General features: G+C 35.0%; 1 protein-coding gene across 1 annotated transcript in view; it reads right to left on the bottom strand.

Annotated features, from left to right (window-relative positions):
- Positions 1 to 11343, bottom strand: part of LOC140743785 (uncharacterized) — a 41057-nt gene extending 29714 nt beyond the window's left edge. Inside the window, exon 1 of the mRNA XM_073075373.1 lies at positions 11239 to 11343. Coding sequence (XP_072931474.1) covers positions 11239 to 11343 — 105 coding nt within the window. The remainder of the gene's footprint in view (positions 1 to 11238) is intronic.
- Between the last annotated feature and the right edge of the window lie 4002 nt (positions 11344 to 15345).

Below are 15345 nucleotides of genomic sequence, written 5' to 3'. Positions count from 1 at the left end.
AATTCTATGCTTACACTCTATTGCTATCCTACTCTTACATATCTATTCTTATTACGTAGGACTTATATCTATTGCAATAAAATGTCTTATTTACATAGTCTTAATTACATACACAAGTTACATTAATCAACATTTACATTTAAATTCTTAGGCCGTTGTCGTCCGTAATATCGGGATTTGTATAAAACTTATATCACTACAATATATAAACTACTAGCTGACCCGGCAAACGTGTTGCCATATAAATAAAAAAATGTTAAGGGTGAACAACACTTAGGGGTATGAAAAATAGATGTTGGCCGATTCTCATACATACCGGATAAGCACAAAAAATTTCATCAAAATCGGTCAAGCCGTTTCGGAGGAGTATGGCAACGAAAACTGTGACACGAGAATTTTATATATGTAGCCGAATTTTATAGATGTAACCGGTATAGTACGGGTACGCTGCCACCCCACCTAATGATAACAGCTGCCATGTTGGCTTACATTTTAGACGACCATCTTAGTGATAAGGGAAGGCAACCCATCTGTGTTCGGTTTAAGATAGAACCCGTTCTATATGGAGTTATTCACCGATGTATAGTTCACGCCAAACTAATAGTCCGCTCTGAAGTTGTTGCGAGCAGATGAAGCCATACAATTTGCTATGGCGACGCGACTCATTTCTACATTCAGAGCGGACTAGCAGTTTCGCACGGACTATACATGGGCACCCGTGACCGCCTACCATCAAGTGGACTTCAAGCTCGATTGCCATTTTAATCTTATAAAAAACGAATAGTAACAATTAAAATATATTCGTATTCAATGTCAATGTCGAAGGTTAATGTTCCACGAAAAATCGTTCAGGTATCAGATTGCAAGTAAATTGTCTATTAAGACTCTCTCACGCCTAATGAATCTTTCGATTGCAATCAGTGCGAAGAAGTGACAAATTGCTACAAATAATTGCATTACGACTTGCGTTACAGTTGATTGTGTGTATACACTTGGTGATTGTGAAGGACGATGAGGTTATAGGAGAAATCTTCGCAATTTCTAATTCGCTATAAAAAGTGGGTCGCCGTGTCCTACGATATTTCGATGATTTATTTTCGGCGATGATATATAAATAACGCTGATATCATACAACAATGCACAATTGTAGAACTTATGTTTCATCGCGATACGATTTTCGACCACTGGGATTTCGGATCATAGTATTACGTGCCTACTTATAGATGACGAACTTCTGAAGATAAAAAATAAAAAATAAACGCTTTCTACACTCACAGCCCCATACTAGGATTCCCTGTGTCGTGGGTGCCATGGACACACACATAGACAAATACACGAACACCCAGACCCAGAAACAGAAATCTAAATTCATCATTTAGATATCTGTCTGGCCGGGGATCGAACCCGGAACCCTTTGAGCGTCAGACCGGTATGGTAGCCGCTCCGCCACGCGGTCGTCAAATAGAGATAGAGAGACACATAAACTTAATTGACTGAAATTGAACTTCGAATAAGATTTATAAGCTTTACCCACAAATATTAACTGAAAAAGCCAGTTTAAGAACGCTGTCCAAATTCCTACACGATCTGTTTGTATGACTTATACTCGTATCTCAAAATAAGCATCTCGATCGAACATAGAAGTGATAAAAATATTATAATTGCTCTGCTCGTAAAAGCTTTGTTATACAGGTAAAACTTGAAAAGATGCTATTTTATTCAATGGTACAAAACACATATTGTATGTATTATGTAGGTACACTTTTCCAGTGACAACGTACGGGCAACAAACGTCGATGCCTGTCGGAAGACATACCATGTCACAACACTGCGCCAGGGGTTCCTATTGTATACGCCAGTAGAAATGAACAATGTGGACTCCTCTTTCCCAAGCTAATCAATGCTAATATTACGTAGATGTAACCTACTTTAAGAGTATCTTTAGGTAGAAGAAAGATTCATAGTACGATTGCCAAATCAGTCTATTGATTAAAAATAAAATACTTTTAATCTTGACATGATGCCATAAGATGTTGTTAGCTTAGCTAATTTCGTAATAATCTAGACAGAAGTAGGGAGTGAATAAATTAGCCGACTTGGTATTACATCGTTCTCACAAATTTTTACTGTAGAAGAACTTAGTTGCGAGACTTGTTTTTTACAATTTATGTTTTTAATGGCATTTATTATACTACATATTATGAAAACGCGATGACTTGTTTTCTATAAGTATCTTTGTCATGAAATTTTCCCAGATTCATTTTACAATATACATTTTTTAAATAAATAAGATTTTATATGCCAAACAATGTTTTGTGATTTTATTGCACAAATATATTAACAATTGTTAAGAATCGCGTGTCTACATCTATGAGTAAAAATAAGACAGGTGTTAAAAATTCGAAACGAGAATAGGTCCATTAAAGATCTGATTCAAATGGTACTCGTGGGTTTTCTAAACAGAGCACGGTTGAATGGATCTTCGCCCTTAACACGAAGGGAATAAAACAGGAATCTTCGTGTTATATACTGATGCAGCCGCGGTACTAGTAAAACGCTTGACTGCCTCGTAAATTTGCCTACAGAATGAGTTTGTGCGACTTCAGTTGGTTTAATCAAGTTTGTCGGTTGTGTACACATCGCCGAAATAGATTTGTTCGTTAATTACCCACACACATGATTACTAAACTTTCGTGTAGGAATTCGCCAAAAGTCTCGCTTAGTATTGAATTGCTTACAAAGCTATAAATACTACAAATGAAACACCATACACTTTTGGTTTAAGATTCAATTACAATAACAAGGAACGGTATAATTACCTTAAGAGTAATTACCAAGTACCTAAAGCATAATGTATGAATCAAATTAAATTGAAATTTGTACCTAATGGGTAGAATTAATTTTCACTTTTTAATTATTACAGAAAACCAAAATTCTTTGAAAATCAAGATTTGTATCACTTCGATCAAAAAAGATCAATTTAGTCCCCTTTATTTTTAACATAAAACCACTGCTTACAAACATCATTACAGTACAAGTACAGGAGATCATACGACAGTACGCACGACAATAAGAAGCTAATGGGTACATGGTATATATATGCCTAATGGGAGCGGGTTCGATACCCTGTCGGACTGACATCCGAGTGGTGTTTTTGGAAATCTGTTGCTGCGTCTGGTGGAAGTTAAAAATATTCATATTTAAATACCTAACTATAGTTGTTCACGGAGAGCTAGTAGTTTATAGTCGCACGTCAGAAGGATTATTAAAATGCATGCGCCCGTAACAATATAATGAGGAGGATGTCGTTAGCGCAGTATATTAAGTGATCATTGTTGCATTAATAAACTCTGTACTGTAATTTACCTAAGTATCTAACGAAGTTTAGCATGAATAGTGGTGTCATGGTAAAATAACATATGTATGGGCGAACTTTATTATCCACATATAATTCCATGTAGCGTCATGTAAAATAATTTGCTTTTAATAATGACAGAATTAGTGAATGTGACTGGCAGCAACTTAACTAGGAGTTTCCGTCATTATTCTTGGTTCCATTGTCAATTTAACAGATGTTAAATTGACAATGGAACCAACCAATACAGCGTTATTAGGATTACTACTCATATCTGTAAGCTGCACCCAACTTAATTCCTTTTGGGCCCTGGGGTTTACTACTTTAGTAGTCCGCAGAAACCTTAAGCGAATTGAAATGATGTGCAAGATTTTACATAATGCTGTTGAGGCGCCGGAACTTCACAATCAGCTATGTCACATATTTGTCCCTGACAATTATCGACGAAGCCGAAAGCGCAAGTTGTTTGTGGTTCCGCCTTCCCGCACTGTGTCGCGCGCTAAATCGCCTTTTCCGCGCACTCTTGCGACATTGAACTCACTCATGGATCGTTATCCAAATTGTGATGTGCTTGTTGACGATTGGAAGCTGATCATGTTTGGAGTTCCGTGAGATGTCTGTTAGATCTGTTTCTGTATATTTGATCTGTCTAGTTACTCTGCCGTTCTAATTAGATTAATAAAATAACTAAATAAATGTTTATAAAATTATGCCCCTAATTATTAAATAAACTATGTAATATTTTGAATATCAAAGATAGACAACTTTTTAACTTGACATTTTTTTTCCATTTTTCTATTGATAATTTTGAATCATCAATCATCAATCATCAATCATCATCAAAGACATTTAAACAAAAAAGAAAATCGCACAAACAACAGAGAAAAACAGACAAAACGAAAGAGAAAAACGTTGTTAACCGCTTTATTAACAAATTAGAATCAGCGAATGACTGCGTCTAATATAGAAAATTGTTATTACCGCATGGTTAGTTGGTTAGTCATTCGGATAATGGCATATTAGAAGGTTCCCGATCTGAACCGAAGGTGGCTATTGGCACCGCGTCAAATGCTCGTTTGAACAACTTTATAGCCGTTCGCGATAAACTTACACTATAACTAGTGTTTACTGTAATCGGATGTGTTCGATTTTTAAACAATATTTATGTTCAAACACTTGTACTATCTTATGTTTTAAATAAATAATATGTATTAAATAAAACGTGTGACAGTATTTGTTTATCCTAAAGTAGCTAATATACGAGCTACAATTTATGTCGAAGGCCGACGTTAGCCGTCGACAGCAGTCGATATGAACTGTCGATCATGTATTAGTAGTATTAGTTGCTCGTGTGTTATGTAGATAACCTTTGAAACTGCTCAACCATTTTCAATAAAATTTTATAAGTGTATGATTTAATCCAGCTTGAAAGACTATGCTTTTACGTCTTAATTAACGTAACTTACAGACAAACACGCAAAAATATTAAATATGGATTTACAGCCTTTGCAGTACAAAAGTAAATAAGCACACTTATGAAACAGAAGGAAGAAGTTTTAAATTAAAGTTGCACCTTCTCTTTTTTGGATTTCTGCTAGATTCGCTAGAGTGGAATATGTCACTGCTTAGTACAATTTCGCGACTGACATGGCAGTAACAATATAAGTAATTACCTAATATTTCTGTAGGACTACCATGAGTTTACAAAAGTATTACTCGCTAGCGACTGCGTAAAATAAATGTATGAAAAATTGTACAGCGCCTCTGGTGGTTACTCGTAGAACTAAATTCCGTAGTGTGAGCCACTCGTAACGTAAAAAACCTATCGAAATCAAATCGCTAGCGAATGTCATTATGATCTATTGCCATACAAATTCGGTCCCATGAGTCATTAATTTGACAGACGTTGTCAAGAAATACCGTAACGATAGTAGTTATGTTATTCACTAGCAAAATGACAATAGTTTTCTATTTACAATTTCTATAGTGGCGTTTCTATGCCAACTCATGGTAGTGCTACTGGTGTCTACCTTAAACAGTTCGAAAGATCTATGAAGCTATGCTAAAAGGTGTCAGTGTAAATCAATTTACGATGGCGTTATCCTAATATTTATTAAACCGACCTTAGTCTGACGGACTACTGTTTACTCAAACGTTATTCATGCTTGGGAAAGCTGGCGAATTATCATTATGACCAAACAGATGAATTGTTTCGAAACGTCTAGTTTAGTCTAGGGAGCAGTAAAGGATACGCTTTGAAGTTACCACGAACAAATTGACAACAATGCAACGCAGTTCCCACGCCGTATTGGCGCTTGTCATCGGATATGCATATGAGCTGTTTGAGATAATGCCGGATTCGTTTTACCATCGCGTCTAATGCTATTCTACATTTTCTGCTGAGTTTACGTATGGCAGATGTGCATGGTAAGTATGGGAATCATAAACGTATACAATACGCATTTTTCTAAATTTCAATAGTTATCTCTTTATCACCTTAAAATAATAGTATTGTATGTGAGGATAATATGACGTTCTGGCACGAAACATAATTACTTGTTTTTAGCTATTAAAATATATATTGCGATTGGATAGTATCAGTAATGGAAATTAATTATCAATATAACGTCGAAAGAAAATATGTAGAGGAGTCCTAGCGACTGCGAGTTTTTTTTAAACTTCTCAAAAGTGTGTTAATTCGTACTTGTCCAGAACGTTCGACTTAAACGTTTTTGAGAAAGCTATGCCCAGCAATGGGAGAGTAAATGGTAGACGATGACGATTGGATATTATTGCACCTGACATATATAGCATATCATATAAACTTACTTTAGCTCGTTATGAGTGAATATAGTAGCTATACAGGGTGAATTTTTCAAATAGGCCTTCAGGGCCAAATCCGAAACTATAAGGATTAGCGAAAAATGCTGAGAGGAGTTACGAGGCCGATTTTGATAAAAACTAAAACTGCATCATTAGTTTTTTTAATATATTTTTCCTTAGCCGAACGAGTTCATTTTGAAAAAAAATATACCCTCTATATTATTCCACTACCTGGCAGTGTCGCTTATAAGGATTAAATTCTGATAAGTAATGTTATGTGATATTTTTATTTCGATATATGCTGGGCACGCGTCTCCTCTCAGAATGAGAAGGATTAGGTCATAGTCCACCGCGCTGGCCAAGTGCGTATTCGTAGCTTCTTCACCTTTGATATATTTTTTCAATCTCTCAGGTATGCAGGTTTCCTCACGATGTTTTCCCTCACCGTTTAAGCAGGTCATAATTAATTTCTAATACGCACATAAATTTGAAAAATCAGAGGTGCGTGTCTGGGATTTTAACCTCGGATCCCTCGATCGAGAGGCCGAGTTTCTTAACCATTAGGCTATCACTGCTATACGCACGATATTAACGATTTTGCTATTGCTTTTGTGTGTTACAACAGTAACTAGGTACAAAAATATTCTTATAATATTAGGTCTATAGTCTCTAATAATATCGTTATGTAGGTTTAAAATATCAGAGGGGTTATTACACGGGTAAAGTAGGCTCGTGGCTCACGAAATATATTTTGGTAGTATTAATTTATCTCGGGTACGAAATACATTTACGACAACCTAAAAATCACCCAAAGCCCTCCAAGCTTAACCTAATAATAACAAAGGTCCTCAAAGCTTGGAAATAAGTAATAATTAATTGCTGCTAGCTGTTCTTACCCTATCCTTATGCCCTTATTCATAGGCAAATGATTTTATGATAAAAAGGGACTTTTTTAAGATTTACTGATTACTGAACATTAACGAACTATATCCATTGCGTCTACTCTGGCCGTCAAAACAAATGTATGTTTATACGACTAAAATGTGCTTCGTGTAACAAATTAGACACAAAATGTCTCGATTTTTTGTTGATGTGCGCGACAGGCGCCGAGAGTACGCTCTAATAATACGTCTCGAGTTTTATAAGACGCCGAATAACGGAAAGAAGTAAAAATATAAGAAATCTGTATTTTCGATGTTCCCCTACGATGGACAATCTAACCATATTTATGTAAGTAGGTAATACGGTTCTAGAACGCTATTTTCGGAGTGGCCTAAGCGCCCGTGGTTATCAGCGCCGGCTGAAAACCACTCGGGTGTTAAGAAGGCCGCCCTTTTCCGAGCTTATTCAACAATATTCAAAACGACTGCCAGTTGAGCAAAGAATACAATTTAGAAGCCTTATTTTGGTGATTTACATTTATTTGTATTCATTCTGTAGTTCTAGGCCAAATTTAGGGTTTCTTTCATGATCTCTTTGTAAGGCAATCAAGATGTATTATTACATCTGTTTATTTTATGCAAAATAATAATACAATGATTAATATAATAATTAATTAGAAATTAATTATCACTTGCTTAAACGGTGAAGGAAAACATCGTGAGGAAACTTGCGTACCTGAGAGATTTATAAAAAAAAAATATATGTATATCTAAGGTATGTGAAGTCCACCAATACGCACTTGGCCAGCGCGGTGGACTATGGCCTAATCCTTGTCATTCTGAGAGGAGACCCGTGCCCAGCAGTGGGACAGTAATGGGTTGATGATGATCATGATGATGATGAGTTTTTAAAACATCCTACAAATTTACGTTACGTTTACTACAACTGCAATTCAATATTCTGTTTCGTTAGCTACAGTAGACTGAGTAAACGTGACAATAAGTAAGTGCTCAAGTCTTTCTAAGAAAGTCAAAAGAGAGGCAAAACATAAGGCGCCATTTTGTCAATTTAGACATTTAATGTTACGTTACTGACACTATAGTTCTGATACTATCCGCTAGGGGCGTTGATTGGAAATTGTATGGGCAAATACGTAAACAAATACCAAAACAGTAATATTTGTCAAAACGTAAAAACTCATGGTAAGGGTATACGATACAAAGGATAACGTAGAACGGTTGAGACGCGCGTGCGGCCGTGAGCACGCGCGACAGACAAAGCGCTTTAAACTATATAATTAAACTTAAAGTAACTCGCCTATATAAAAGACACCGCCTACCTGCCGGCGACATGGCATCTCTGTACAGTTTACAGACTTACTCAAATGTTATTGTACTCGTATTGTGTGGTAAAATAGAATAGTAACAACATGTGTGGAAAAATAAAATATTAAACACAGCTGAAATGAAATGTAATAGAAAAGTCAGAATTATATTTTAGGCTTACAACACAAAGTGAGACAAAGAGAAGCGTGAAGGTAAAATGTATATTCCATACATTTATAATCGATTGTATATAAGACTACTAGAGATTTCTGAGGACATTTACGTATCGGCATTTAAATAAATCCAGCATTTAGAGTAAGCGGCGTCTTGAATAAAATATTTCCCTTCAGTAACGGAATAGGGCACATTTCTTCCATCGTTTGCGTCATGCCAAGAAAAATTAATGACCCGATTGCGCGTGACTGCCTGTTGATGTAATAAGTGCTTCTCGGAGGATTACGCAACGTTTATCGATATCAAGATATTTTATAATGAAAATTACATTAATTTTGTGTCAAGGTTTTATTACGGGTAAGGAAGACGGAAATTAATATATGAGTTTGCTTTATTATCCAATTTTCTGCTATTAGACGCATAGATTAGTAAAGATTACTCACTCCTAACAAGAAAATGTACCCAGTTTTGAGAATTCAAAATAGTTGCGTAAAAAAGTTTTGCCACGTCTCCGTGCTAAAATGTCCCTAAAATATTTGAAATAATTATTTATTTATTACGTAAATTACGTAATTATTAGGTAAATTAGTTATTTATTCGTAAATTTTCTCTAAAAATGTTTTTATTTGTCAAGGATTCAAAAAAAGAGCTTACTAAAATAAGCCGTTTGTGGCTTCATTCAATTTCAAGGCGGCGAAGTATCTTTACTAATCTATGATTAGACGCCTAAAAATATTACTTATGTATGGAACAACCGTCTCAGACCTCGGGATTCAGTGGTTATATATGGATACTATACTATATAGATGTTAGTTAGTTATTGATGTCCTTGGGCGGCCGCAACCATTGGCCATCAGGTTTTAGTTAGCTACATTCCACCAGAGTTGTACCATGAGTAATCTAAGATTATGTAGTAGTAGTATGGTATATGTTATGGAGTACTACTATATGGATTTGGTTATTGATGTCCTTGAGTGGCCGCGACCATTTACCATCAGGTTTATATAGACAACATACCACTAAAGACACTTCAAAACTATCTCCACTCGCCACTTTTCCGTACATGCTTCCTTTAATGCGAATTCTCTAAAGCCAGTTGTATTTATACATACTTAAATAATAAGTGTTCTTAAAAGCAATTAAAATAGTAAATCTCCCTTACATTTGCAAGGCTTTTGGCACCACTCCGACCGTGTTGTAGGTCTTACGCCTAAATACGAAATTGAGGAGGTACAGAGCCCGCAGATTGTTAATGTTTAATGAGCGTTTTAAAGGAAACTGAATGTTCCTTCACATTTTCTAAAAGCATACAAGAAGTGGGTGTTACTTTAAAGCTCTACTTAGTCTAATTTGGTAGTATTCTGGTGCCATGTCATAAGTGTTCAATTCGATAACAGTTGCTTCTTTATAAAATACGCTCTATACACTCATAGTCCCACACTAGGATTCCCACACTATGTAGTGGGTGGCATGGACACATACTTAGAACAGAAACAGAATTCATTATACACATATCTGTCTGACCGGGGATCGAACCTGAATCAGACCGGTATGGTGACCGTTCCGAGTCTTTACATTATAACCAACCTACCTATAATCATAACCATAAGGAAATTTAACAAAAATATGTTACTACCCCTAGGACTAAAATGCCTCGTGCAGGTATGTGCCTTATCACACCCTTCACATTTGATCACGATGGCGTCCTCACTCCTTCCATACGGTACTAGTAAGTGCGATAAAATAATATAGGTAATTATAAGACAATATATTGTCACCATAATGTTCTCTCTAAGGATATACGGCCATTAGGTATACTCGTAGGTGTTTAACCCGAAGGAGACATATATTTTGGCAGTATATGTATGTATGTCAATTACCTTTTCAAGGTGTGTGGCTTTAAAGAGCTTATGTATAACAATATTTGCGTCGTTCTTTTTGGTAGCGCGATTGACACTGGTTACATTGTAATTTGAAAATCAATATAGCGCGTTCAAAGTAGGTACCTACTTTTTTGTGCGTGACAGTCGGATTTGGATTTTTAGTTCCTTTCGTGCCTACTTTTATTTTGGAAATACAAATATACTTTTTTTACTTAAGCGTATAAGCTAGTTGATCTATTATCAGAATTTTTCGTTATTCGTAATATATGGTCCTCGGGGTATTTTGTGTTTGTAGGATAATAAGCACAGTTTTCCTGTTCGCGTGGGTAGGTACTCACGAATCTCGACATGATAATGCGTTTCGTCTTCAAATGATCTTTTCTTCGTATTCCCACTTGTTCCCGTGTGGAGTGTCTCCGTGACGAAGTCTCATAGCAACGGGGTGTCATTGATTTTGGTACTGTGTGCTTCCCCTCGTTTTTGTTGGCAGGAGTGTTATATTCAAAGATTATTTCTCAAGAGTGTAAATATAACGTAATAATTTGAGTAGAGCCACGCATATAATGTACCTCTATGTCTATGAGTTTAATGGGAGCTGGGGTAAAACCGAATGATTTAAATTGTATGTCAATTAGGTCGTGCTGAAAATTGGCAATCTTAAAAAGCGTCATATAATAAATATATGTTTGATGTTCCCAGGTTTTTATGAGTATATTTTTCTGTATTTTAATTCATACGGTTTTATCCCAAATACCTTACAGTAGGCATAAATATTAGATAAGATAGATATACTTACAACGCTGTGGCCACTACGGCTTCGGAGGCTGAGCCTCATCTTCCAATCTCGCTTGGAAGCGTGGCCGCCCTCCGAGCTGTAGGAACGCTTGATCGGCAGCGACATGATTGCTGTATCACTTCACGTCACTAACGGACAGCGAACATAATGCGTCTCTATCGCTTACGATACACCACTCAAGCGTCACCAATAATCACAATAGTTTTTAAACGCACGAAAAATACACAAGAATAACTAAATTTTGTAAAGTAAACATTTTGGAAGAAAATAAACTACATGGTATGTAAACAACGTAAAACCGGAAATTCAGAGTCAATTACACAAATTAATTAAATAATCAAAACAAAACACGAACACTAAGAACTGAACGGAACGATGAAATGAAGACGCGAACGCGAACGAAGGTGAGGAAATCTGAAACAATAGAACATCGAGTTATTACAATGTTATTAAATGTACCTACAGCTGTTACTAAGTCTAATTAAATACTCATAATAATTATTGTAAAAACTAACCTAATATTAAAGTTTTGTTGTTAACAATAAATATGAAAGTAAAAGTCAAGAGACATAATGTAATTTAATGAAAAATTCGCTAAAGTTTTCATAATTTTAAAGGACACGCCGTATGTTAGAAAACTATTCAAATTATTTCGTATAGTATTAGTTTAACTAATTAGTTATTTTCGTGATGGTTATAATAATAATTTCACATTATTATAATAATAATATTATTATAATAATAATAATATAATAATAATACACATATTTATATACTAGCTGGTAAAATTAACATAAAAAAGAAAAAGAACTTTACGTTTGAGTTGTATTTTGAGCGGGAATAAAAGTTGAGAGTTGGTTGAAGGAATATTTATTTTTATACGTATGAATACGATCTAAAGCTATGTTATGATTACGTTACATTGTTAGTTAATTATTAAAAATGTGAGTAGGTCTATATTAAAGTATTCAGGTGAATTATCTTGTTAAACGAGAGTAAAAATCAACGCGCTGAAAATATTAACCCAAATATTAAAACAAGATTTACATTTTGAAGAAATCGCGGCGCTAGTATTTATATGGGTACGAATTTATAAACGAAGCTACTCCTAATACGCGAGGCGTCTTTTATTTTAAACTCTATTGATTTTTGCGAGAATCTGCGTGGCCGAGATAAAACGAAAGTAATGCGTCCCTGTGTACATATACATATACAAGAAACCGGGCAAGTAGCGAGTTAACTCTCATAAAGAGGGTTCCGTACACATTTAACATTATAGATGAAAAACGTATTGTCCCATACATAATGTATGCGAAACTGATACTGATACTGATATATTTACCAACTGAAAATGTAAGAGTACCCCTTTTCCTTTTTCGGTATTTTATTCAAAATTCTAGTATTAATAGTTGCGGAAATTTTCATATTCTTTCTTCAATCATTTTGAAACTATGTATTTGAGAACGACTTATAACAAAAATATGTTTGAAATTACTACCAGAAACCCTTTCATTTATATTCCACTCGATACAGTTTGTAAAACTTTTCATTTCGACCCTCAAAAGTGACCCTAGTTCTAAATTCAGTTGTTTATGTTATTCCTTCTTTTTGGGTCGCGGAAAAGCATATGAGTACCAAATTTAAACTCATTTGGTCTTTTCTTTTCCGAGACAGGCGTGACACGCGCACGTGTGATCCTATAAGGGTTTTTCAATTATGGATATCATGTAACCTTGAGATTGTTTACAGTGAAAGTCGGGCAGGCTCATATATACATAAATTGTTTTCCGTTACCGTTCACATTTGAGTAAGTTTAAAAGCATAACATATTTTTTTACAGACGACAATAAACTTGTTGTGTAACCACCTTGACGTTCGATAGTTTTACAATTTTGAATTTCGAAATACTATAAAAATGTTTTACCTTATACAAAAACCACATAAAAATGTCGTTATAAATAGTAGTGGGACATTAATGGGCTACTGATACCACATAAACAACGATGAATAGATAACCTCTTTCCTTTGGGATTTCGGTTAAAAAGTTCTGTGAAATAGTCTTATTCGAAATCTTTTCCTGATAAATTTTGGACACGGTTCGTGTAACTATTTACTCGTAAACATACTTCGTACATGATTCTTAACTTCCAAAGCTTAAGCGAATCGCTCCCAGATGTATTGGGGGAATATTATAGTCTTATCGATTCTGGCGACGAAATTTACGATCACATTTTTTTATGAACTGAAAAGATATGTGGTTGTGAATATTGTTGAGGGACTTTTTTGTGTTTTTCATATCACAGAGAGAATTAACAATGGTTTGCGTACCAAAGATCTGTATTAGTATTTATATCTACTAGAAATTTTCAATCGAAGTTTGAAAGTTGAGAGGGAAAAAGATAGATTGAATAACGAACGTGAGTCAAAAACAATATCCGCAAGTTGACCGTGACCGCTCCCCACCAGGTAGAATAAACAGCCGATTGGTTTAAAACATTCTACTACGTCAAACAATAGTAATTCGTGAATAATTCCCTCACATTGTTGTTGACACATTTCCAACGTAATTTATTATCACCTATCGAAACGGCGCCGCGGAAAATGAAATTCAAAAATTATTCCGTTTGGATCCATTTTGAATAAAAGGTTCTTACTTCGACATTGACATTGAATGAAGGTCAGATTGAGCAACTGTTTCGCTTACATTGATTTTAAATTGTGAAAATGGGTGTAGGTAATAAAGTTTCGTTCTAATATTGTGGCGATAAAAAAAAAACCAATATCCAACTCAATAGTTTTAAAAGGTTTAAACAAAAAAGTGTTTGTAGTGATGTTCAGAAGAAAGAAGTGGGTCCAGCTCCTTTGTCATCTTACGATAAGTATAAGCCCTCAGAATGAAGACATTTAAAACGGTACCTCATTTATCCAATTGTGATAACTAGTTACGTGACTAACTGGTACCTACGTAAGTATGTGAATACATCCAGTCAAAATCATACTCCTCCATTTTCCTACGCCGCAGTCGGGTAATAATGAATAATCAATTTGTCGATACGTTGGGTGGAAAATATAAGTAAAAATAGTAAACAACATAATGGTTGGCTAGTTACTCCAATTGGCATCATTATGAGTTGGTAAATTATAGCCGGTAACCTCAGTAGAGGTTTATAATGTAACTATTCCTAGTCATAGATTAGTAAAGATTACTCACTCCTAACTAGAAAATGTGCCCAGTTTTGAGAATTGAAATACTTGCGTAAAAAAGTTTTGCCACGTCTCCGTGCTAAAATATTCCTAAAATATTTAAAATAATTATTTATTTATTATGTAAATTCATGTAAATTACGCAGTATTAGTTATTTATTCGTAAATTTTCTCTAAAAATGTTTTTATTTGTCAAGAATTCAAAAAAAGAACTTACGATAATAAGCTGTTTGTGGCTTCATTCAATTTCAAGGCGGCGAAGTATCTTTACCAATCTATGTTCCTAGTATCCAGTGATTGCCTTGATAGACCGTCTTTATCTATAATAAAATGGCAACGTATTGAAAATTGCTTGAAAAATGTCATGAAGAGCTAAAAATATAACGTAATAACATGATTTATACAACAAATGCAACGTGGATTTCACTTATTTTAAAATATCAGACACATAACGCGACGTTGAACGAAATATTGAATTAGCGTAGCTCTTTCCCTCTTACAGGACCGCATTATTTCCTCATTTTATTTTCGCTCGGAATGCTTTCTAAATTTTAACAAAATTGAAAACATAATGACTTTACTCCAAACAAAAATTTACTCACATAGAGAAAGCGTCGTTCTTTTATTTAAACAATTCACAGGCTAGTTTGAAGTCAGACTGCGCCTCCTGCCATGCCTATGGTAATTTGTGTCTGTGTGTATTCAGACGGATAAAATGTGCCAGTTTTTATTCGTATCAAACCATATCTCGATACCTTAATTCGCAAATCAGCCAACTCCACTTTTTTCAAATTGTTTTTCTTTTTTATTTATTTTGATTTCGTTCAACGCCATTTACTAATAAAATAAATAAAAAAAATGTGAGCCGTCACGGGACGCCTGGCAGATGTGAAACATCGACAT

This window comes from Epargyreus clarus, unplaced genomic scaffold, assembly GCF_041222505.1.
Source record: "Epargyreus clarus isolate Ecla_fem2 unplaced genomic scaffold, WU_Ecla_fem_2.2 ptg000007l, whole genome shotgun sequence".
NCBI lineage: Eukaryota > Metazoa > Arthropoda > Insecta > Lepidoptera > Hesperiidae > Epargyreus > Epargyreus clarus.
This window is presented reverse-complemented; position numbering and strand designations above follow the sequence as displayed.